The sequence below is a fragment of the Oncorhynchus tshawytscha genome, linkage group LG09, assembly GCF_018296145.1.
Source record: "Oncorhynchus tshawytscha isolate Ot180627B linkage group LG09, Otsh_v2.0, whole genome shotgun sequence".
Classification (NCBI taxonomy): domain Eukaryota; kingdom Metazoa; phylum Chordata; class Actinopteri; order Salmoniformes; family Salmonidae; genus Oncorhynchus; species Oncorhynchus tshawytscha.
The window spans coordinates 62,279,380-62,306,359 of NC_056437.1; the positions used below are offsets into that span (position 1 = coordinate 62,279,380).

General features: G+C 41.7%; 1 protein-coding gene across 1 annotated transcript in view; it reads left to right on the forward strand.

Annotated features, from left to right (window-relative positions):
* Window positions 1-7,856, forward strand: part of LOC112246434 (rab11 family-interacting protein 5) — a 41,821-nt gene extending 33,965 nt beyond the window's left edge. Inside the window, exon 5 of the mRNA XM_024414748.2 lies at window positions 6,195-7,856. Coding sequence (XP_024270516.1) covers window positions 6,195-6,455 — 261 coding nt within the window. The 3' untranslated portion in view covers window positions 6,456-7,856. The remainder of the gene's footprint in view (window positions 1-6,194) is intronic.
* The last annotated feature ends 19,124 nt before the right edge of the window (window positions 7,857-26,980 follow it).

A 26,980-nucleotide genomic window follows, 5' to 3' on the forward strand; every position in this document is an offset into this window, starting at 1 on the left:
AGTCGTTCATCTGTTGGGATGTGTTGGACAAACATACAATTGGATGGTTTTACATGCTAGATAGCATACCTTTTGCACTATTTTGGTACAGATACTAATTCATTGAATAGCAGTAGCAACATAAACTCAGCAAAAAAAGAAACATCCCTTTTTCAGGACCCTGTCTTTCAAAGATAATTAATACAAATCCAAATAACTTCACAGATCTTCATTGTAAAGAGTTTAAACACTGTTTCACATGCTTATTCAATGAAGCATAAGCAATTAATGAACATGCACCCGTGGAACGGTCACAGTTATGAAAACTTAGGACACTAAAGAGGCCTTTCTACTGACTCTGAAAAACACCAAAAGAAAGATGCCCAGGGTCCTTGCTCATCTGCGTGAATGTGCCTTAGGCATGCTGCAAGGAGGCATGAGGACTGCAGATGTGGCCAGGGCAATAAATTGCAATGTTCGTACTGTGAGACGCCTAAGACAGCGCTACAGTCGAGACAGGATGGACAGCTGATCGTCCCCGCAGTGGCAGACCACTTGTAACAACATCTGCACAGGATCAGTACATCCCGAACATCACACCTGCGGGACAGGTACTCTCAGTTAAATCATTTCATAATTTCCCAGTCAAATGAGATGGCTTTGGCATTACAACAGCAATCATTTCAATGAGTTTGGCTATAAATGAAGTCTTGGTACAACGGTGGTAACAACAACTGCCCGAGTTACACCAGGAATGCAGGCAATATCAACACTGTGCATTACAGAGAAGACATCCTCCTCCCTCATGTGGTACCCTTCCTTGCAGGCTCATCCTGACATGACCCTGCAGCATGACAATACCACCAGCCATACTGCTCGTTCTGTGCGTGATTTCTTGCAAGACAGGAATGTTCTGCCAAAGTCAGCGAAGAGCCTGGATCTCAATCCAATTGAGCACGTCTGGGACCTGTTGGATCGGAGGGTGAGGGCTAGGGCCATTCCCCCCAGAAATGTCCGGGACCTTGCAGGTGCCTTGGTGGAAGAGTGGGGTAACATCTCCCAGCAAGAACTGGAAAATTTTGTGCAGTCCATGAGGAGGAGATGGACTGCAGTACTTAATGCAGCTGGTGGCCACACCAGATACTGACTGTTACTTTTGATTTTGACCCCCCCTTTGTTCAGGAACACATTATTACATTTCTGTTTGTCACTTGTCTGTGGAACTTGTTCAGTTTTATGTCTCAGTTGTTGAATCTTATGTTCATACAAATATTTACACATGTTAAGTTTGCTGAAAATAAATGCAGTTGACAGTGAGACGTTTCTTTTTTTGCTGAGTTTATGTACTGTTAATGTAATTGAACATAGGATATGAAGTACAGTTGAAGTAGGAAGTTTACATACACTTAGGTTGGAGTCATTAAAACTCGTTTTTCAACCACTCCACAAATTTCTTTCAAAACTATAGTTTTGGCAAGTCGGTTAGAACATCTATTTTGTGCATGACACAAGTCATTTTTCCAACAATTCTTACCAGACCGATTATTTCACTTAATATTAGCTGTATCACAATTCCAGTGGGTTAGAAGTTTACATACACTAAGTTGACAGTGCCTTTAAACAGCTTGGAAAAATTATGTCATGGCTTTAGAAGCTTCTGATAGGCTAATTGACATCATTTGATTCAATTGGAGGTGTACCTTCAAACTCAGTGCCTCTTTGCTTGACATCATGAGAAAATCAAAATAAATCAGCTAAGACCTCAGGAAAAAATTGTAGAGCTCCACAAGTCTGGTTCATCCTTGGGAGCAATTTCTAAATGCCTGAAGGTACCACGTTCATCTGTACAAACAATAGTACGCAAGTATAAACACCATGGTACTGCACAGCTGTCATACCGCTCAGGAAGGAGACGCGTTCTGTCGCCTAGAGATGAACGTACTTTGGTGCGAAAAGTGCAAATCAATCCCAGAACAACAGCAAAGGACCTTGTGAAGATGCTGGAGAAAACAGGTACAAAAGTATCTATATCCACAATAAAACGAGTCCTATATTGACATAACCTGAAAGGCCGCTAAGCAAGGAAGAAGTCCCTGCTCCAAAACCACCATAAAAAAACAGACTACGGTTTGCAATTGCACATGGGGACAAATATCATACTTTTTGGAAAAATGTCCTCTGATCCGATGAAACAAAAATAGAACTGTTTGGCCATAATGACCATCATCATGTTTGCAAGCTGAAGAACACCATCCATAATTGAGTGTATGTAAACCTCTTACCCACTGGGATTGTGATGAAAGAAAGAAAAGCTGAAATAAATCACTCTCCACTATTATTCTGATATTTCACATTCTTAAAATAAAGTGGCGATCCTAACTGACCTAAAACAGATCATTTGTACTCGAATTAAATGTCAGGAATTGTGAAAAACTGAGTTTAAATGTAATTGGCTAAGTTGTATGTAAACTTACGACTTCAACTGTATCTTAATGCATTTTTAAAATATATTTTTTTCTATTGATAATGACAACTGTGAATTTATATTATTCTTCAAAGCAATTGTAATAAACCAGATAATTGACCCTTGACACGAATGAGAGCTTTTCCAGAAACCAGCCAACTTTCTCTTGTCTCATATTTTCTCCTGTTTTTACAGGAAACATATGATCTGTTTTCCTGGTCTCAATCCTGGGACTTTTAACAAATACATAATTAACATGATATTTATTTTTTATTACAGGAAATTTTCTTTAAAACTTTTCTCTCAGCCTCATGGCAAAATGTGTAAATAGCATAAGATTAGCTATAAAACTGCACTTTTTTCTCTCTGTCCTATAACATGTTGTTGTTATAATAATGTTATCTGGTTTAGGGCTGGCTGACGCTACCACACTTTCATAGACGTTACCCTGCACTTATTGTGTAGACATGTGCTGGATTTATAAAATTTTATGAGCTTTTTAAATATTTTTTTCTATTTTACTGATGATTTTGAAACCCTGCTCAGATGAAACCTGGTTGAAGCAATTGATTAGTCACTCTCCCCCATCCTCACCTACAGATATTCCTGGCTGGCTGTATAGCATATTTGAGCCAATGCAAACACAACACTATTCATGATATTTAGTTTATTCGGTATACTGATTCGCTTTTGAAAGAAATTCTGAACATGCTGCAAAGCAATTGTGGTCCCACAAGGGAACCTGTTTATGTACTGAACAAAAATATAAATGCAGCATGCAACAATTCTTTTTTTTTTTTTTACTGAGTTACAGTTCATATAAGGAAACCAGTCAATTGAAATACATTCATTAGGTCCTTATCTATGGATTTCACGACAGGGAATACAGATACAGTGGTTTGTCCTTTAAAAGTTGCTGTGTACTGCGGCACAGCTTGCATTGTGCCGCAGAATTGTATGGCATGTTATTTAAGTGTCAACCACTGTTACCGTTAATGCTAGTTCGTGCTAGTTTGACCACCAGAGGGCATCTTTGAGAAGCATTTGATAGCCTTCAGTAAGTGGCTGTACTAGAGAATTTCAAACCATTTTTTGTAAGAACATAGTATATGGGACTGATATTAGGACATTTTGCTAAATTAATTTGATTGATATTATGGTTTCTTTTCCAAGGGTTTCAATTCCCTGACAGGGAGGAAGGAGTAGGCTGTCCTTGTAAATAAGAATTTGTTCTTAACTGACTTGCCTAGTTAAATAAAGGTTACACTAAGAGCATAACAGTTCTACACCATAAGTGTTGGCTAATCAATACCAAAATGGAGATTCAGTGAAAATAAAAATGTCATTGATTTTTCAAGACCAGTCCCCATGCTTGTCTCAGAGCAGTGCGAAACGGTGCTAAAATAGTTGTAGCCTAATGCTTCAAATCCTATTGCTTCTAACTTCAATATGCTCTTCAAATAAATAAGACCTACACCACTTTAACAGCACATTACTCAACACTAGTGAGACTCATGTCGCCTATGGTAGGCCAACAGTACATCGAAAAATATGACGTGACTCTCCGCCAATAATTACATATAGAGGATTGGAGGATATTTCTGTAGTAATTCGTTATGGACCCATAACTAAATAAACATTGGGATTTTGAAAAATTATTTTTTATCATTATTTTATTAACGAAAGCATAAAAATGCCATTATTAGTTACATTGTTTTAGTTTGAACGTGCAGACTGGTATTAAGAACAGCAGGAATGTTTCCTTAGTCAGCGCCATTATTAGTGCAATTCCCCTTAAAGTGTTGCCAGCGTGGCGGGGTGGGTGTCGACCCCCCTTCCTCCTCCTCCCCTCCCCATGGGCTAGGTCGGTCTTCTGTGCGCGGCTCTGCGGCCCATCCTGTGCCCCCTGCCCTCGTAGCTTCAACCTTGCGCACTTTCAGTGGATACAGCTGGAGAACTGCAAGGCAATCCTATTATGCACCACTCGGGAACCATGACCAATTGTCCTGCTAATAACAGGGTTAATAATATATCTGTGAGAATATCCAAGGGGCTTTTATGTAATTCAAAATTAATAATAATAATTGCTTTGTTTAAACAATAATATTTTGGAGATGATTTAATTTTCAAATAACATAAAATGAGCGAGAAAAGGCCATTCTTGAACACGGGGGTGAGACATTGTTGCTAATTTGTAAATAAAGCCAGTTTGTTATTTAGAATGATTTATTTCTGTTTTTAGAGGAAGAGAAACCAAAAACCTGCAGTCGTCACAGCACGGTCGAGGGCAGCACGGGTATTGAACCAGCATCTGTAGCAACACAGTTTGCAGTGTCTTCGACCATTGCGCCACTCAGGCACTGTACAATGTGACTGGTCGGGACTGGGCTACAGTACTACAGTAAGAGCAAAATAATCCTAACAAAATAAAATAAAAACCTTAGTGTAACAATCAGTTATAGGTTTTAGTAAGTAATACTGAAGTCGTGCACAATTATCAGTTCCTATTTAGGTTTTGTCACCCATTCATTGACAGTTAGAGACACAGTAGGACCCAAAAGCATAATCAGTGCTCTAACTCCCCCCTGCGCTGGTCTGGAGCAATGAAGTGGTGACACAGGGTACCGTACTAAACCACAAATGACCTCAAAGTCGCACAACATAATCGCAAAACTTTTAGTGGAGCAACCACTGTATGCATCTGTTGGTCACAGATCCCTTTAAAAAACAGGGTAGGGGCGTGGATCAGAAAACCAGTCAGTATCTGGTGTGGCCACCATTTGCCTCATGCAGCGCGACGCATCTCCTTTGCATAGAGTTGTTCAGGATGTTGATTGCAGCCTGTGGAATGTTGTGCGAAGTTTCTGGATATTGACGGGAACTGAAACACGCTGTCGTACACGTCGATCCAGAGCATCCCAATGGGTGACATGCCTGGTGACTATGCAGGCCATGGAAAAATACATTTTCTGCTTCCAGGAATTGTTTACAGATCCTTGTGATATGGGGCCGTGCATTATCATGCTGAAACATGAGGTGATGGCTGCAGATGTATGGCACGATCTCTGTGCATTCAAATTGCCATTGATATAATGCAATTGTGTTCGTTGTCCGTAGTTTATGCCTGCCCATACCATAACCCATTATTGACTGTACGTTTCGTCCCATGTGTAACTCTGTTGTTGTTTTTGTCGCACTGCTTTGCTTTATCTTGGTCAGGTTGCAGTTGTAAATGAGACCTTGTTCTCAACTGGCTTACCTGGTTAAATTAAGGTGAAATAAATAACAAATATATTTAAAAAAACACGGCCACCATGGGGCACTTTGTTCACAACAAATTTGTGCACAACATTTGAGCTTTTTGTGCGTATAGAACATTTTATGTCAGCTCATTAAATATGCAACCAACACTTTACATGCTGCGTTTATATTTGTCCAGTATAGAAACAGTATCCACACATTACAAATGAATCATTGAATATAGTAAAGGATAAAAAGTCCATGAATTTACATAATGATACATTATCTACTTTGGGAAAACTGGGCAGTTCAATTCTATGGAAAAGGATTTGGTCATGTTCTATTACCTGACAGCAATATATTTTATTAATTGGGTCACTCCTCTTGTTAATCTGTGTTTCCACATTCTATGTCACAGATCCAGTCAGATCCAGAACAGTGATTACTTGAAGATATGAATGAATGACGAATTCTCAAAGTATTCATACAGGGCCTGTGTTTGTCTTCTCAGGAATCGTTAGCAGACAGCTCTGCCCAGTATGAGCAGCTGACAAACATGGAGCTGATTTCCCTTCTGCTGCAGCAGGAGATGGATATGGAGAAGCAGCAGGTGGCCTCTGACCAGCAGGCGGTGATGCTGGAGAAACACGAGGCGGAGCTGAAGAAGATCAAGGCACAGGTGCGCGACCTAGAGGACTACATCGACAAGCTGCTGGTGCAGATCATGGAGCAGACACCCACACTCCTCCAAGTGCGCTCCCGGCACAAGTGACCACTAGTGCTAGTGTGTGCACATATAATCAGTATAATATAGGGCCATGGTCACCATCAAACCCTGGTCCTAGAGAGCTCCTAGGATGAGCAGACAATTGTTCCAGCTCAGTCCCTATAATAGTGCATTTAACTAGATTTGGTGGTCAGTTGTTTAGCCAATCAGGTGTTATATTGCAGGGCATGAAACAAAAGCCTGCACATCCAAGTAGTTCTTGCGGACCAGGGTTGGTTACCAATGTTCCAGGGTCAGGTGTAGTCCAACACATCCCTAAGCAAATACTAAATCTCACAACCATCCAGGTTTCACTGCTGATACCCTGCCCTGTTGATATAGACACAATATTACCCATGTGCATGCTTGCTATTGCTTTACACTCACTACTTAGGATAAGGAGAGTGACAGCTTTTATCAAATGTACTGCAAGAATTCTTATAAATGTGCATTGATGAAGAATATAGAAAATGTCTTCCTATTCATAGTGTACAGTAAATGTAATATTCAGTGGTATAAATTGTTCTTACGTGATATGACATTGCATAAAGTTCAGAAAACATTGAAGTATTTGAATTAGTATAATAATGACCCAAATTGTCTTCATCGTGGTAAATACTGTCATTATTTGGCATAAGACTCAAAAACAGACTGACCCGAGGAGAATTCCACTGAACTTAAATTTGTTTACATGGAGAAATGTGAGCTTCAGCTAGTGTCATATTGTGTAAATTATTATAAAAAAATATATAAAAATGAAAATGCATGAAGACAGATGTCTTAAATAGACTGCTTTGAAGGAAATTCCGCTGAACTCAAATTTGTTAAAGTGGAGAAAGATTAACTTGAGCTAGTGTCATATTTTGTAAATGATTATAAATATATATATATATATGTGAAAAGAATATATAGGAAAACCATGTGAAAAATAGATAAACATTTGGTAAGAGAACAATGATTTCTTATACGATGCTGCTGTATGAAAAGCCAAAACTAACAAGCGCAAATGATTTTTTTCCCTCCTATTTAAGAAAAATAATAACTTTCTCTCAACATGAATTTGAGAATGTATGCAAGTTGAATCCTCGGCTTTGATATAATTTACTATTCATTGATGAAGTGTGTGCAAAGAATAAAGTGACAAATGTTCATGTGATAAAGGTAGGTACTCCAAAATGAATTCAAAGGCATTGATTTATGCTAAGTTAGGTATATTTTCACATTTTGGTTTAATTTGAAAAGAGAATGAATACAATTACAGATATTTTTGGGGGCTAATCATTTTTTATATGACATTGTATTATGGTATTATTTAGTGCAGTACGTCAATACAGTACTATAATTTAAATGCTATTCATGACCTAAGCACTGTAACATGTCAAATAAAGAAAATTGGTTATCAAATGATTCAGATTTTTTTTATCCTCAAACTTGTTTACATTATACTTGTACTAGTCCTTATGCATGAGTAGTCTAAATATTGTGAAAGTCCAAGTTGCCCTTGTTTTCACAGCCCATATATAATGAAAGGAATGCTGATTGCTGACAGTATAATATTATGCTGACAATTAAGTATTGCAGACATCTTCTTTCTAATGGCAGTGCAGGGCACTGCTATGTCTGCTTAGTATTGATTTCCACTCCCCTTGTTCCATTTTGGTTTGAGCACATTATCAGAATGAACGTACAGTAGGAATCTGCATGCTGTTTTACCCCATGCCCTTTGACTTCCATTTTTGTTTCCATCACTTCCATCCAAACTCGGCAGGGAAAGCTCTATGGGATATAATGTTATTCATCCCCCAGTAATTACATTGCCAAAATAATGGGCTAAACAGTCGAGAAAAACCCAATCAATGACCCAAATGGTTGCCCAATCAGGCAGGCTTTTGGGAGGTTATTCAAATGGCATAGGCTATTCACTGCAATGTACAACCTAGAATATAGTTTTGAACTAACTTGAAAACAATAATTCTAAACAAAATGATACATTTTTTGTCCCTAAAAAACTGAAACAATATCACAAGCTTTTTGAGCTGAGTACCCAGGGACTGGGAGGGAGCGCACACAGCACAGCCTTATGAGCACAGTGTAGGCTACCTATAGTTGCAGCCTGGTCTCATAGACAACATAACATACTAAATGTAAATTCAGAACAACAAAATGTGTATAATGTTACATTTGGTATGGTTACATAAGACAGATGGTTATTTAGGGGGGTGGATGCATGGGTGTTTGTATAGTATGAACCCAAAAGTTGTGAGTTCAAATCTCATGTTTAGCATTTTCGCTAAATAGCAACTTAGCATCAGTTGCTGGGACCTCTACTATCTGTCCAGTTATCCTGCCGACCAAGGCCGGGTCTGAGGAGCTGCTTGGCGTAGCAATCATTGAGAGAGGATATCAGTTCTGTATGTGAATCCATGATAACAATGACAGAGAAATCAGATTATCTCGAGGGACAATCAAGGCGGAACATGGTTGTGGACAGAATTGCAGAATCTCCACGAGGCCTGGACAGAGTCTGAGGACAAAGTGAGGGAAATAATCTTGGAGAAACTGAAAATGGACCACAGGAAGATTGAGGTGGAGCACGCCCACAAGACTGGAAAACCTAACACCGGCCCAGGTGACAGGCCCAGGCCGATAATGGTCAAGTTCCTGAGGTCCAAGGACAAGGTAGCTGTTCTGGAAAGAGCCAAAAGAGGAACGTAATTCATCTATCCTGAAGCTGTGCGCCAGAAGAAAGAACGTATCCCAGCCATTAAAGCTGCCAGAGCGTGTGAAGACATTGATTACATCTGCTATGACAGGCTCATTGTTCACCATCCCTCCCAAAAGCCTGGAAGGGATAAGTGAGTGTCAACCCCGCAGCGCGCACACACACACACACACACACACACACACACACACACACACACACACACACACACACACACACACACACACACACACACACACACACACACACACACACACACACACACACACACACACACACACCAACTGATTAATGCACTGCTGAATGTATATGTTTTCTCTTGCTTTGTTTGCTCTTTGCCATATTATGATAATCTCTGATAAAGTACACAGGAAAGGGCTGAAAATAGCCCATATTAATATATGTAGCCTTAGAAATAAGGTTAATGAAATCAATTACTTGCTAACATCAGATAACATTCATATATTAGCCATTTCTGAGACTCACTTAGATAATTCATGATACAGCAGTAGCAATACAAGTATATAACATTTATAGAAGAGACAGGAGATCCTTTGACTGACGGCGCCGGAGAAGATGACTGACGTTTTACTTGCTCCTAACCAATTGTGTTTTTATGTTTGTTTTTTTGCGTGGTTTGTAACTTATTTTTGAACTTATTTTGTAAATAATGTTGCTGCTACCGTCTCTTACGACCAAAAATAACTTCTGGACATCAGAACAGCAATTACTCACCACGAACTGGCAGAAGCTTTTTTTTCCTTTAACGAGTCCGATGATCCCGATGTGAACGACATACTGCTTTCCCGGGAACAGGCCCAAATCCCTGTCATATGCATGAAGAGACGATGGAGAAAGAGAGGACGGAGGTTGAGCTTCCGTCTGAGAATTTGTAGGCAATCGAATAAACCCCCCTACCTTCCATTCTACTAGCTAACGAAAAATAATTGGAAAATAAAAAGGACGACCTACGAGGAAAATTAAACCGCCAATGGAATATTAAAAACTGTAATATCTTATGCTTCATGGAGTCATGGCTGAACGATGACGTTGCCTAGTTAAATAAAGGTTCAATAAAAACATATAAATAAATTATCAACATACAGCTGGTTATACGCTGTATCGGTAGGATAGAACAGCGGCATCTGGTAAGACAAGGGGTGGCGGACTATGCATATATGTAAACAAGAGCTGGTGCACGATATCTAAGGAAGTCTCAAGGTTTTGCTCGCCTGAGGTAGAGTATCCGTGATGAGCTGTAGACCAAACTATCTACCTAGAAAATTTTCATTTGTATTTTTCGTAGCTGTCTACATCACAACACAGACCGATGCTGGCACTACGACTGCACTCAATGAGCTGTATTCTGCCGTAAGCAAACAGGAAAACGCTCATCCAGAGGCGCCACGCCTATTGGCCACCTTTACTCCACACACAGAGACGCGTACAAGCCTCTCCCTCCATTTGGCTAATTTACCATAATTCAGTGGCTTCATCAGTAAGTGCATCGATGATGTTGTCCACACAGTGACCGTACGAACATGCCCCAACCAGAAGCCATGGATTACAGGCAACGTCCGCACTGAGCTAAAGGCTAGAGCTGCCGCTTTGAAGGAGCGGGACTCTAACCCGGAAGCTTCTAAGAAATCCCGCTGTAACAAAGTGTCAATACAGGACTGTGGCAGGGCTTGAAAACCATTACAGACTACAAAAGGGAAGCACAGCCAAGAGCTGTCAAGTGACACGAGCGTACCAGACGAGTTAAACTACTTCTAAGCTCGCTGAGAGGCAAATAACACTGAAACATGTAAATGTAATTAACTAGAAAGTATGGGCACCACGAAATAATATTTATAGAGCTGTTATCTTTCGAATAAACTCTTAAAGGCCTAGTAATATTTACATCAATAGCAGTCAATATTAATTGTCACCTTATTTCAATCTCATCTGAAAGTTGTAAATTCTTGGTTATCTTCACGAACCCTGGCTAACAAGTTGAATCAGCAATGCAAAATTGGGTTTAATTATTTATTTACTAAATACCTAACTACACACAGAATTACATATACACAGAATTAATCATACCTTGATTACAAATGATGTCATAAAGGAAAACGTCCCTAGCGGACGGAACAGATATGACAGCTCTACAGTGAAAGAGCGGGAAGACTGAAGAACAAAGGGAGAAGCAATGTCTCTATCGGGCCGTAGGCAGCTACTCTATCGTAAATACAGAATCTTATGCAATCTAAATTACCGGCCATTTGGAAAAGGAAAATGCAATAAATATTTACTCTGAGCTGCGCTTCAATAGGTTGGTGGTAGATGGAAGGCCGTGTTGCCCAACAGAGTCCTTTGAAGAGTGGTGAAGGGAAACGTTGTAGTGTCGTCGTTGTGTGGTAGACGGGATACTCTTGTCGGTTCTCTCCTAGCCCACGTTTACAGCGGCCTCTGCTAACTCAACGGCTAGAAGGTATCACTTCTTTTTTTTTTTTTACCCCTTTTTTCTCCCCAATTTCGTGGTATCCAATTGTTGTAGTAGCTACTATCTTGTCTCATCGCTACAACTCCCATATGGGCTTGGGAGAGACGAAGGTTGAAAGTCATGCGTCCTCCGATACACAACCTTGGTTAGCGCGCACTGCGCCCAGGCCCGCCACAGGAGTCGCTGGTGCGCGATGAGACAAGGACATCCCTACCGACCAAGCTCTCCCTAACCCGGATGACGCTAGGCCAATTGTGCGTCGCCCCACGGACCTCACGGCCGGTTACGACAGAGCCTGGGCACGAACCCAGGGACTCCGATGGCACAGCTGACGCTGCAGTACAGCGCCCTTAACCACTGCGCCACACAGGCGGCCCTAGGTATCACTTCTGTAGTAAATAAGAGTTCAAAGTTCATACCATTCGCAACCAAAGCTCACGCTGATGTTGGCTTCGTTCTGTAGTTATTATCTGAATCCTTTTGACATCGGAACGTCATCCTAATGTACCTGGAACAGTTATTATCTGAACCCTTCTGACATTGGACCGTCATCCTAATGTACCCGGAACAGGAGGTTACATTTTCGTCAAGGACTTTTATATAGTGGAGCGAGAAGGGTGTGTTTCATAGTTTATAGCCCATGTCTCTTCACAGGGGTGGCCAATGATTGAGCAGAGCCCTAACCTTATGAAAACCCAAATCTCTCATTTGGAAGCTAAAATTACATTTAATCTTTTCACCAATAATTTTATATTTATACATTTGAATTGCACAACAATTCCATGTGAATCTGATAACTATAATGTGTAGACTTTCCCAGATACAGTTTAGGTTGTCCTGTCATCAGTCATAATGTCTCAGATGACAACCGAACATACATCATATTCATTAAGTACCAACGCATATTATCAACTGGTTCTATTACCGAAATATGGTTCCTTTCCCTCCACTTGTTTGATGTCCCAGACTCTCTGTTTAACAAAGGCTATTCAAGAGTCCCTCTGTAGAGTCAAGAGAGAGGGACGGGAGAAAGGTATTTATGGGGGGGGGTCATAAACCTTACCCACGAACGTCATGACAAGGACAAATAAAATCATAAAAGCAATGACAACTGTATATGTTTGAGTGCCTGTATTACATGTATGTGTGTGTTCTTCTATGTGTTTATTTGAATGAGTGTGTGTGTATATGCATGTGTACAAACACCTGCACGGCATCAGCCTCAGGCAAACCGGCATTAGTTGTAAAAACACTGCCACTTAGTGTCATTCAAATGTACTTTTGATTATGATTTATTTAGACTTTAAATTATTATTATTTTTATCTTTTATCTTTGACAATCATTCTCTCTCTTACACTTGTCTCCAATTCTACATACCAACCCCTCAGCTTCCCTCATCCCATCCCATCTATCTCTGCTGGCCACCCACTTCGGGTTTCTACACAACACATATCTTTCAACTATACTGTGATGTTTAATGTACAATTTCAATCTATCGGATCGAATAGAATCCACAGATTGCGAGTTGAAGATAAATACTTTTACTAAGAGTATTAGTATATTAGTAATTGACTGACCAGGTCTCTCCAGATCTCCTAACAGTACTATTTCTAGGGTCAATTTTAGATCAATGCTATGTATTTTCAGCCATGGCTGAACCTGAGACCAGAAACAGGCTACCTGAGGGCAATACCAAAATAAATGGTGTATTGATTCTGTATCCTCACAACAAAATCTGCAGAGCTTCGATGATTTCATGCCCCAAATATTCAACATTTTGTTGGTGGCAAGATTTCTATATAATAATTTTAGCTGAAAAGCACGAAGTCTTGCGTTGTTTTATACACTGCTCAAAAAAATAAAGGGAACACTAAAATAACACATCCTAGATCTGAATGAATGAAATATTCTTATTAAATACTTTTTTCTTTACATAGTTGAATGTGCTGACAACAAAATCACACAAAAATTATCAATGGAAATCAAATTTATCAACCCATGGAGGTCTGGATTTGGAGTCATACTCAAAATTAAAGTGGAAAACCACACTACAGGCTGATCCAACTTTGATGTAATGTCCTTAAAACAAGGCTCAGTAGTGTGTGTGGCCTCCACGTGCCTGTATGACCTCCCTACAATGCCTGGGCATGCTCCAGATGAGGTGGCGGATGGTCTCCTGAGGGATCTCCTCCCAGACCTGGACTAAAGCATCCGCCAACTCCTGGACAGTCTGTGGTGCAACGTGGCGTTGGTGGATGGAGCGAGACATGATGTCCCAGATGTGCTCAATTGGATTAAGGTCTGGGGAACGGGCGGGCCAGTCCATAGCATCAATGCCTTCCTCTTGCAGGAACTGCTGACACACTCCAGCCACATGAGGTCTAGCATTGTCTTGCATTAGGAGGAACCCAGGGCCAACCCCACCAGCATATGGTCTCACAAGGAGTCTGAGGATCTCATCTCGGTACCTAATGGCAGTCAGGCTACCTCTGGCGAGCACATGGAGGGCTGTGCTGCCCCCCAAAGAAATGCCACCCCACACCATGACTGACCCACCGCCAAACCGGTCATGCTGGAGGATGTTGCAGGCAGCAGAACGTTCTCCACTGCGTCTCTAGACTCTGTCACGTCTGTCACATGTGCTCAGTGTGAACCTGCTTTCATCTGTGAAGCGCACAGATTTGCCAATCTTGGCGTTCTCTGGCAAATGCCAAACGTCCTGCACGGTGTTGGGCTGTAAGCACAACCCCCACCTGTGGACGTCGGGCCCTCATACCACCCTCATGGAGTCTGTTTCTGACCGTTTGAGCAGACACATGCACATTTGTGGCCTGCTGGAGGTCATTTTGCAGGGCTCTGGCAGTGCTCCTCCTGCTCCTCCTTGCACAAAGGTGGAGGTAGCGGTCCTGCTGCTGGGTTGTTGCCCTCCTACGGCCTCTTCTACGTCTCCTGATGTACTGGCCTGTCTCCTGGTAGCACCTTCATGCTCTGGACACTACGCTGACAGACACAGCAAACCATGTGCCATCCTGGATGAGCTGCACTACCTGAGCCACTTGTGTGGGTTGTAGACTCTGTCTCATGCTACCACTAGAGTGAAAGCACCGCCAGCATTCAAAAGTGACCAAAACATCAGCCAGGAAGCATAGGAACTGAGAAGTGGTCTGTGGTCACCACCTGCAGAACCACTCCTTTATTGGGGGTGTCTTGCTAATTGCCTATAATTTCCACCTGTTGTCTATTCCATTTGCACAACAACATGTGAAATGTATTGTCAATCAGTGTTGCTTCCTAAGTGGACAGTTTGATTTCACAGAAGTGTGATTGACTTTGAGTTACATTGTGTTATTTAAGTGTTCCCTTTATTTTTTGGAGCAGTGTATAAACGTGCAGACAAATACATAAAAAAAGATAGACAAACAATAAACACATTAAATTACAAAACAGTTCTCGACAATAGAGAGGGAGAAGAGAAAAGAGAGAAAAAGAGAGTGCAAGAGGAGAGCGAGATCAGGTGTGTGTGTGTGTACAGTGGGGCAAAAAAGTGTTTAGTCAGCCACCAATTGTGCAAGTTCTCCCACTTAAAAAGATGAGAGAGGCCTGTAATTTTCATCATAGGTACACTTCAACTATAACAGACAAAATGTGGAAAAAAAATCCCAAAAATCACATTGTAGGATTTTTAATGAATTTATTTGCAAATTATGGTGGAAAATAAGTATTTGATCACCTACAAACAAGCAAGATTTCTGGCTCTCACAGACCTGTAACTTCTTCTTTAAGAGGCTCTGTCCTCCACTTGTTACCTGTATTAATGGGTCCTGTTTGAACTTGTTATCAGTATAAAAGACACCTGTCCACAACCTCAAACAGTCACACTCCAAACTCCACTATGGCCCAGACCAAAGAGCTGTCAAAGGACACCAGAAACAAAATTATAGACCTGCACCAGGCTGGGAAGACTGAATCTGCAATAGGTAAGCAGCTTGGTTTGAAGAAATCAACTGTGGGAGCAATTATTAGGAAATGGAAGACATACAAGACCACTGATAATCTCCCTCGATCTGGGGCTCCACGCAAGATCTCACCCCGTGGGGTCAAAATGATCACAAGAACGGTGAGCAAAAATCTCAGAACCACACGGGGGGACCTAGTGAATGACCTGCAGAGAGCTGGGACCAAAGTAACAAAGCCTACCATCAGTAACACACTATGCCGCCAGGGACTCATATCCTGCAGTGCCAGACGTGTCCCCCTGCTTAAGACAGTACATGTCCAGGCCAGTCTGAAGTTTGCTAGAGAGCATTTGGATGATCCAGAAGAAGATTGGGAAATAGTCAAATGAAACCAAAATATAACTTTTTGGTAAAAACTCAACTCATCGTGTTTGGAGGACAAAGAATGTTGAGTTGCATCCAAAGAACACCATACCTACTGTGAAGCATGGGGGTGGAAACATCATGCTTTGGAGCTGTTTTTCTGCAAAGGGACCAGGACGACTGATCCGTGTAAAGGAAAGAATGAATGGGGCCATGTATCGTGAGATTTTGAGTGAAAACCTCCTTCCATCAGCAAGGGCATTGAAGATGAAACGTGGCTGGGTCTTTCAGCATGACAATGATCACACCCGCCCGGGCAACACACCCACACACCGCCCGGGCAACGAAGGAGTGGCTTTGTAAAAAGCATTTCAAGGTCCTGGAGTGGCCTAGCCAGTCTCCAGATCTCAACCCCATAGAAAATCTTTGGAGGGAGTTGAAAGTCTGTGTTGCCCAGCAACAGCCCCAAAACATCACTGCTCTAGAGGAGATCTGCATGGAGGAATGGGCCAAAATATCAGCAACAGTGTGTGAAAACCTTGTGAAGACTTACAGAAAATGTTTGACCTCTGTCATTATAACAAAGTATTGAGATAAACTTTTGTTTATTGACCAAATACTTATTTTCCACCATAATTTGCAAATAAATTCATAAAAAATCCTACAATGTGATTTTCTGGATTTTTCTTCTCATTTTGTCTGTCATAGTTGAAGTGTACCTATGATGAAAATTACAGGCCTCTCTCATCTTTTTAAGTGGGAGAACTTGCACAATTGATGGCTGACTAAATACTTTTTTGCCACACTGTATGTATAAGTCCGTATGTGTAAGCAAGCATGTAATTGAGTATGTGTGTGTTCATATCCACTTCATAATGTTCAGACCATTTTACAGTTCCCATACCTTCTTTTTTCCCCGTAAACTGAAGTGCCTGTAGAATTTAGTACAGCCACAGTGTTATGGAGCTGTCTCGGAATAGCTGTCCATCTATAAAGAGTTTGTCCACAATGATAAAGGCACGCCTACCATCCTTCCTTTGTTGTCTTTGTACCGGATACATTCTCTTACAAAGTTTCTTTTATCTCCCTTGGAAATTTGTCATTGAGACCAAATTTGGTCCCTTTAAGCTCCATTCCTCTGCTTTTGATCAGCTCCTTTTGTTGGTAGTCTTCAAATTTTGCGATGATCAGTTGGGGACCCTTGGTCTTGTTGCTCTGAGCTCCAAGTCTGTGTACTCGGTGGAAAGCCACCTTGTTTACAGTCTCTATAGGAAGTTTCAAGGCGAATTGCATGAATTCTCTGACCACGCCCACTGGATTATTGGATGCGTCTTCAGAAATCCCAGAAAAAATATATTTTCATGCATGCTACGATTTTGTATGTCTAGTAGCGACTCCTTCATCACCCTGTATTCCCTGAGTAGACAGTCCATGTTGGAATCGTGATTTTTTTACCTTGGATGTGATTGTCTTGTTTTCTCTTTGGAGCGTGAGAATTTCACTCTGGCTGAACTCCAAACTCCCCTGTAGCCTTGCTACCTCCTCACACAACCTTTCCAGTGTTGCATGGATTCCAGCCAGAGCACTAGCCTCTACCTCAATGGTAAGTAAATCGTCCGTGCCTGTGGATGAATCTTTTTTTTTTTGTCGGGTAAAAGTTATTTTGTGAGGTGGTCGGATCTTTCCATGAAGGAGTATGTTGTTCCTCCATTGCGTAAAGCTGTTGGTACTTGTCGATTTCCCTCAGGATCTCCTTCGTATCCAGATTGGCTGGATATTGTTATATAAATAATCTAATATAAAGTGTTACTAGCAGACCAAAGCTCTGGTTAAACCGGAAGCCCACAGACAACTCTGGGCCCAGTGTCCTCAGTCAAGTTTAGAGCCTAGGTGCAATAACATGATTATCCGAAGGACACACAGCTGCCATCACGCAAATATACTCCCCTGTAAAACTACAAAGAGTAGCCTGCAACACTAACGAGCTTAGAAGTGCCAAGCTATCTCACTGACATTGAACTCTACATGCACTCCTGCATAAACAGGAAACACCTGAGCCTAAAGCAGACATTACCAGTCCCTAAAATCCACGTTTCCTTGACACACATACATTTCATGAAGCACTGTACACTCACACTCTACCCCCTACTGGTCGGGTGCCAAGAGCAAAGGACTTTGCTGTGCACCAATGGGGCCGCTCTGGCTAGAGCAAGGCCCGCCTCCAACTCTTCAGGACCAGTCAGAAGATCAACACGAGGAGACTCCACCTACATTATTCTGTGTATACATTCTGTTGTAAACTCTGGCTGAGCAGCCTAATTTTTCTGACTCCTCACAGAGTCATATTGCTTAGGTTCGTGCACGATGTAGAACAAGATAACTTTGACCAATAAACTGCCTTTTTCATACACCTGATTCCACTCTGTCCAGCGTCGTTGTTTTGCATTCCCTCTCCAGTATGAAACACCAACAAAATGGTAGCAAGAGGATGGTTATTCCGGAATTCGATCTATGATAAATTGGTGTGAGAAGACGAAACTGATGACGGCTCAAAATCAGACGGAAGTGTGACCTGTCCAAGAGACAATCAGCCATTCGTCTTGCCTCAGGAAATCTGATCGGAGCGCTCTACTTAAAAGGTGAGCAGAGCCTGTTAAATCGAAATCTGCATATTGTATTATAGTCTAAACCAAATTTTGATCAGAAAGTACTGATGTGAGTATGAATCGTTGCCAAATTTTTTTTACATAAGAACCTAAGGCAATGATCAGGGAGATCTTGTTTTGCTCGTTTTTTTATTTATTTATTTTTTATTATTTTTATTTTTTATTAATTGGCCTATTTGTGAGATCGACTGAATCTGCATGTAAAATATCCTATTAAATAAGTGTATACTGTTTAATTGGTTGTGTTAGAGTGTAGTTAATGCATGTAAAAGATCCTATTAAATAAGTGCTATACTGCTTAATTGGTTGTGTTTAGAGGTGTAGTTAATACATGTAAAAGATCCTGTTAAATAGTGGTATACTGTTTAATTGGTTGTGTTAGGGTGTAGTTAATGCATGTAAACGATCCTATTAAATAAGTGCTATACTGTTTAATTGGTTGTGTTTAGAGGTGTAGTTAATACATGTAAAAGATCCTGTTAAATAGTGGTATACTGTTTAATTGGTTGTGTTAGAGTGTAGTTAATGCATGTAAAAGATCCTATTAAATAAGTGCTATACTGTTTAATTGGTTGTGTTTAGAGGTGTAGTTAATGCATGTAAAAGATCCTATTAAATAGTGGTATACTGTTTAATTGGTTGTGTTAGAGGTATAGTTAATGCATGTAAAATATCCTATTAAATAGTGGTATACTGTTTAATTGGTTGTGTTAGAGGTGTAGTTAATACATGTAAAAGATCCTATTAAAATAAGTGGTATACTGTTTAATTGGTTATGTTAGTGGTGTAGTCGAATAGACATAGTATATGTAAGTTTAGCGTTCCACAAGACAGAGATCGGGAATGATGTGACCATTGCACATCACACTATAACATAATATAACCAGTTTTGATGTTCCGCGATTTTGTTGTGCCCAATTCAGAGAAAACATTTGTTGAGGAATGATTGCCATACTCTGAATACATAAACGGTGTAAGATTAACGGTCGGTGAGCCAAAATACTGATCAGTCGCCGAGCTGTGAATTAACCCAGCCGCCGTGCTAAAATATTGACAGTTTCTTTTTTCTCTCTTTCCGCTGTTGGTATTCCCCAGGAGATAAAATTATTCTGACAATTGTTATAGAACCGCTTAAATTTACTGATATATTGTTCCAAAAGGTGATTGCTGAATTATTTTCAGAAACTATTTAAATAAATCACTGAACAAATCCGAATAAAAAATACAGGTTCCCAAACGTATAAAATTATTCTGACAATTGTTATAGAATCGCTCAAATTTACTGATATAAGTTCATAAAGGAAGTTACTGAATTATTTACAGAAAGTATTTAAATAATTCACTGAACAATTTTTATTTTTAATTTTTATTATTTGTCTATTTTTTTATATTTCCTAACGTACTAGAATTATTCTGACAATTGCTATGGAATCGCTGGAATTTACTGATATAAGTTCATAAAGGAAGTTACTGAATTATTTACAGAAAGTATTTAAATAATTCGCAGAACATTTTTTTTTGAGTTCTTCTATTTTTCGATATTTCCTAAAGAGATAGAATTATTCTGACAAATGTTATAGAACCGCTTGAATTTGCTAACATATTGTCTTGCTCAATCAATATTGGATTGCTCAATCATTTCTAGAAAATACCTAAATAAATCGCTGAACAATTTCAAATTACTACCGGAGAAACACACACGTAGCTGTCACCACACACTGATAAATCTTTTGTGTGCGAGGGTGGGGGCGCATGCGAGGAGTCTGAGCTAACACCACAGTATGGGCTGGGTATACAAAGATAGAAATAAATACCACACAAAGGACTGACTAAAACTTAGATAAACGCATTATACACATTATCAGACGACTTAGATAAAATGTCTGCAGCCACCACGCCCAAACAAATGATTGCAGTAGAAACTCAAGACCAAGGGGAGCAGCCAGATAACACTCAGATCGTAGCACAGACTGTCTCTCAGATGATCCAACAGCAGGCAGCCCCACCACCCCAATACCCTCCCCCTCAGCGGTATATCCTGCAACAGCAACGGGCTCAACGAGGCCCCTACACTGGACCATACAGAGGGGGAAACTACCAGTGTTATAACTGCGGAATTCCCGGTCACTTTGCCAAAGAATGCAGGAAACCACTCTCCCCGCAGCAACAGCAATGGAAAGAGGAGGAGGAGGAGCACCAGGAAGTGACAGAGGAAGAGGAGGACCCTCTCCTAATCACATGCAGCAGCAACAGCAAGATTACAACCAACCACAGTTCCAAAGTATGGCAGGGAACACCATGCCCTGGCCATAAAAATGCCCACCACCCACGGCAGGAGAAGAGAGACAACACTTTCAACAGCACACTGAACCAACAATGATGTGCGAAGTTGAGGGTGTCCCCCATCAGTTCCTGGTAGACACAGGATGCACCTATTCTGCTATCAAGTTCCCCCAAATGCTGTCATCTGTTTCCATATACTTGACGATCTACTACTAGGCGCTCCTACATCTGACCTCTGCCTACAAATAACAAAAACACTGCCAGACTTCCTAGCCACCAAGGGCTACAAGGTCAAACTGAGACCAGACCTGAAGAATGAACCACTGACCAATCCCGACCAATGGCTGTACACTGATGGCTGCTGCTACAAAGGAGAAGGAGGAAACATAGCAGCCTATGCGATGGTGGAACAACTCCCAGACGGCTCACACGTTACCCTTGAATCAGCCATCATCCCTCAACCAGCACCTGCCCAATTAGCTGAAATCATCGGATTGACGCAGGCCCTCATCAGAGGAAAAGGAAAGACTGTGAATATCTATACAGACTCAGCCTATGCCCATGGAGCAGTCCACACTGATGGACCCAGAACTTTTACGAGAAACACATGGCCCCACACACGAAGGAAAACTAAAGACCCTTCAAAAGGTCTCGCACATCTAGTGGCACCCTCACATGAAAATATGACTGATTTTTTAAATATTTTTTTATTTTTAAATTTTTATTTTATTTTTTATGACGATGACTTATTTTATGATGAATGCAATGTTTGTGACAGACCAAATAAACCATATCAAACACCAATGGGCTCATACTTAGTACCTAATGCATGTTTTCAGGACATTAGTATAGACTACACCGACATGGGCCCCCAAAATGTATCTAAAGGCAAACGCTATCTCCTAGTTATGGTAGATAGGTTCTCCAAATGGGTAGAAGCAATACCAACAGCAAAAGAGGGATGCTAGGTCAGTCGTTAAGTGGCTAACAAACCAAACTAATACCCAGGTATGGCATCCAAAGAAAAATCTAATTTGACAAATGGCTCACATTTCAATAACAAACACCTGAGACAGGTGGAAGAAAGATTTGGCATAACACACAGATTTGGTTCTGTGTACCACCCCCCGGTCCCAAGGTCTGGTGGAACGCTAAATCCGATTTTGAAAGCTTAGATAGCAAAAGTGACTGGTAAGAGTCATGCCTGGTCCACCAAGGGAGGGAGGTCATATGCCCGCTCTTGATTAACAACAAATTAAATGTCTAATTATGTGAAAAAACTGACGGTTCTCTCTGCAGCACTCTCTACCCAGGTTCACAACGTCCAGGACGGGGAGCTGCCGGGGGACACGCCACTACTGAAGGTAAAGGTTGGTGACTGGGTGAGGGTTAAAGTCCACAAGAGAAAGTGGCTGGAACCCAGGTGGACTGGACCGTACGAAGTGAAGGAGGTTACTTCACACTCAGTCCAGGTCAAAGGTAAATCAGGCGCACCTTGGCACCACCTTACACATTGCACTCCAGCCCCAACTCCTTCCAGAACACTGACAGAGGTCAGAGCTGATTTGAACAGCCTAAATTTGATTCCAAAATGAAGATATTCCTGACTCAGGTAATAGGGCATCAAACCCCTCTAACCCTGATAAAGGAACCTCGCCCAGTTAGAGGGACATTTCTCCCTCCCTGGGTGAGGCTAGGAATATCTGAACCACTGTTTGTGATATTCCTACTGATATTTGGGGTGTCCCTGGGCACTTTCACATGGTTAATAGAACAACAAACACATACTAAAGCATCAACCCCTCTCACCCCAACCCCCATCCCTGATAACATTCCTAGCACCACTCCCTTCAATCTCACACACACCAAACATAGCACTGCACCTACAGACCCACCATGCACACCAGACAAGGTTAGAAGCACCACCTTATGTATGTCCTTGCTTATTTGCCTAGTTTCGCTGCATACTAGAGGTTTTTTGTTTTGTTTTTCGTTATCTCCTCCTCTCGTTTCTTCTATAGTTTTCACGTCTTAAAAGACGTGAAGAGGGGGACTCAAAAATTTGGTTCCTACCAAATTGTTTAGTTGCTTCATATTTTATTTCTATTGTTCACGTCTAATAAGATGTGAAGAGGGGGATTTGTTATATAAATAATCTAATATAAAGCGTTACTAGCAGACCAAAGCTCTGGTTAAACCGGATGCCCTCAGACAACTCTGGGCCCAGTGTCCTCAATCAAGTTTAGAGCCTACGTGCAATAACATGATTATCCGAAGGACACACAGCTGCCATCACGTAAATATACTCCCCTGTAAAACTACAAAGAGCAGCCTGCAACACTAACGAGCTTAGAAGTGCCAAGCTATCTCACTGACATTGAACTCTACATGCACTCCTGCATAAACAGGAAACACCTGAGCCTAAAGCAGACATTACCAGTCCCTAAAATCCACATTTCCTTGACACACATACATTTCATGAAGCACTGTACACTCACACTCTACCCCCCCTACTGGTCGGGTGCCAAGAGCAAAGGACTTTGCTGTGCACCAATGGGGCCCGCTCTGGCTAGAGCAAGGCCCGCCTCCAACTCTTCAGGACCAGTCAGAAGATCAACACGAGGAGACTCCACCTACATTATTCTGTGTATACATTCTGTTGTAAACTCTGGCTGAGCAGCCTAATTTTTCTGACTCCTCACAGAGTCATATTGCTTAGGTTTGTGCACGATGTAGAACAAGATAACTTTGACCAATAAACGGCCTTTTTGATACACCTGATTCCACTCTGTCCAGCGTCGTTGTTTTGCATTCCCTCTCCAGTATGAAACACCAACAATATCATTGCAACCAGTTGTTTTACGAAAATATAACAATGAGTCTTTCCCACGATGACGACAGGTGTCTGTAGTACAGCCAGCTAGCACTCGCGGAATCCACACAAAAAAAAGGAACACAAACTTGCAGTCCCAGCCGTAAAGGCCAACCGTGTCATGGAATCCTTAGCAACAAAACTTTAGTTTGGATTTAATGAAAATGTTTTAATGATGACGTATTGACGCTGATGATGTATTGACGTATGGCCCTCCAGGGGTTTGCCTCTTCATTAACTCCAACTGGTGTGCTAATTTCAGGGCGGTGGAAGTATCAAGCCACTGTTCCCCTGTCTTGGAATATCTGATGGTCAAATGAGGACCCTTCTACCTCCTGAGGAAGTTTTCAGCTGTTATTGTGTCTGCTGTATACATTCCACCTCAGGATGATAAAAATAAACTGCCTCTTAACAAACTGTACCAGGCTATAAACAAGCAGGAAACCCTATACCCAGAGGCTGCCTTTATGGTTGCCGACGATTTTAATTTCACGTCACAAAGACACATGATTCCCAGCTTCCATCAACATGTCTCCAATGCCGCTAGGTGCAATAAAGTTCCAGACCACTGCTATTCTACTTATAAGCAAGCATACAAGGCCCTACCTCATCTGCCATTCAGCAAATCAGATCATGACTCCCTACTATTGTTTCCTATTTACAAGCAGAAGCTGAAACAATAAGCACCCGTGATTCGCTCCATTGAGAAATGGTCACCAGAATCAGAGGGTATTCTACAGGACTGCTTTGCTAGCGCTGATTGGAATATTGTTTTGAGACTCCGCCGATAATGTCAACGAGCTAACCACCTCTGTCACCGGCTTCATTAGAACATTGTACCCACAGTGAGGGTTCGCTGCTTCCCAAGTCAAAAGCCCCAGAATAACACTGAGGTTGGTGCTAAACTAAAGAGCAGGGCTACCGCACACAGAGTTACAGAAGACAACCCTGATACTATGGCCAAAGACAGGAATAAGTACCAGGCCCGCTATAACCTCTACAGAGTAATCAAATGAGCAAAAGGACACTATGGGAATAAGGTGGAATCATAAACTCAGCAAAAAAAGAAACTTCCTCACACTGTCAACTGCGTTTATTTTTGGCAAATTTAACAAGTGTAAATATGTGTATGAACATAAGATTAAACAACGGAGACATAAACTGAACAAGTTCCACAGACATGTGACTAACAGAAATGGAATAATGTGTCCCTGAACAAAGAGGGGTTCAAATTCAAAAGTAACAGTCAGTATCTGGTGTGGCCACCAGCTGCATTAAGTACTGCAGTGCATCTCCTCAAAGACTGCACCAGATGTTCCAGTTCTTGCTGTGAGATGTTACCCCACTCTTCCACCAAGCCACCTGCAAGTTCCCAGACATTTCTGGGGAAATGGCCCTAGCCCTCACCCTCTGATCCAACAGGTCCCAGACATGCTCAATGGGATTGATATCAAATCAAATCAAATCAAATCAAATCAAATCAAATTTTATTTGTCACATACACATGGTTAGCAGATGTTAATGCGAGTGTAGCGAAATGCTTGTGCTTCTAGTTCCGACAATGCAGTAATAACGAACAAGTAATCTAACTAACAATTCCAAAAAAACTACTGTCTTATACACAGTGTAAGGGGATAAAGAATATGTACATAAGGATATATGAATGAGTGATGGTACAGAGCAGCATAGGCAAGATACAGTAGATGATATCGAGTACAGTATATACATATGAGATAAGTATGTAAACCAAGTGGCATAGTTAAAGTGGCTAGTGATACATGTATTACATAAGGATGCAGTCGATGATATAGAGTACAGTATCAACGTATGCATATGAGATGAATAATGTAGGGTAAGTAACATTATATAAGGTAGCATTGTTTAAAGTGGCTAGTGATATATTTACATCATTTCCCGTCAATTCCCATGATTAAAGTGGCTGGAGTAGAGTCAGTGTCATTGACAGTGTGTTGGCAGTAGCCACTCAATGTTAGTGGTGGCTGTTTAACAGTCTGATGGCCTTGAGATAGAAGCTGTTTTTCAGTCTCTCGGTCCCAGCTTTGATGCACCTGTACTGACCTCGCCTTCTGGATGACAGCGGGGTGAACAGGCAGTGGCTCGGGTGGTTGATGTCCTTGATGATCTTTATGGCCTTCCTGTAGCATCGGGTGGTGTAGATGTCCTGGAGGGCAGGTAGTTTGCCCCCGGTGATGCGTTGTGCAGACCTCACTACCCTCTGGAGAGCCTTACGGTTGAGGGCGGTGCAGTTGCCATACCAGGCGGTGATACAGCCTGCCAGGATGCTCTCGATTGTGCATCTGTAGAAGTTTGTGAGTGCTTTTGGTGACAAGCCGAATTTCTTCAGCCTCCTGAGGTTGAAGAGGCGCTGCTGCGCCTTCCTCACGATGCTGTCTGTGTGAGTGGACCAATTCAGTTTGTCTGTGATGTGTATGCCGAGGAACTTAAAACTTGCTACCCTCTCCACTACTGTTCCATCGATGTGGATGGGGGTGTTCCCTCTGCTGTTTCCTGAAGTCCACAATCATCTCCTTAGTTTTGTTGACGTTGAGTGTGAGGTTATTTTCCTGACACCACACTCCGAGGGCCCTCACCTCCTCCCTGTAGGCCGTCTCGTCGTTGTTGGTAATCAAGCCTACCACTGTTGTGTCGTCCGCAAACTTGATGATTGAGTTGGAGGCGTGCATGGCCACGCAGTCGTGGGTGAACAGGGAGTACAGGAGAGGGCTCAGAACGCACCCTTGTGGGGCCCCAGTGTTGAGGATCAGCGGGGAGGAGATGTTGTTGCCTACCCTCACCACCTGGGGGCGGCCCGTCAGGAAGTCCAGTACCCAGTTGCACAGGGCGGGGTCGAGACCCAGGGTCTCGAGCTTGATGACGAGCTTGGAGGGTACTATGGTGTTGAATGCCGAGCTGTAGTCGATGAACAGCATTCTCACATAGGTATTCCTCTTGTCCAGATGGGTTAGGGCAGTGTGCAGTGTGGTTGAGATTGCATCGTCTGTGGACCTATTTGGGCGGTAAGCAAATTGGAGTGGGTCAAGGGTGTCAGGTAGGGTGGAGGTGATGTGGTCCTTGACTAGTCTCTCAAAGCACTTCATGATGACGGATGTGAGTGCTACGGGGCGGTAGTCGTTTAGCTCAGTTACCTTAGCTTTCTTGGGA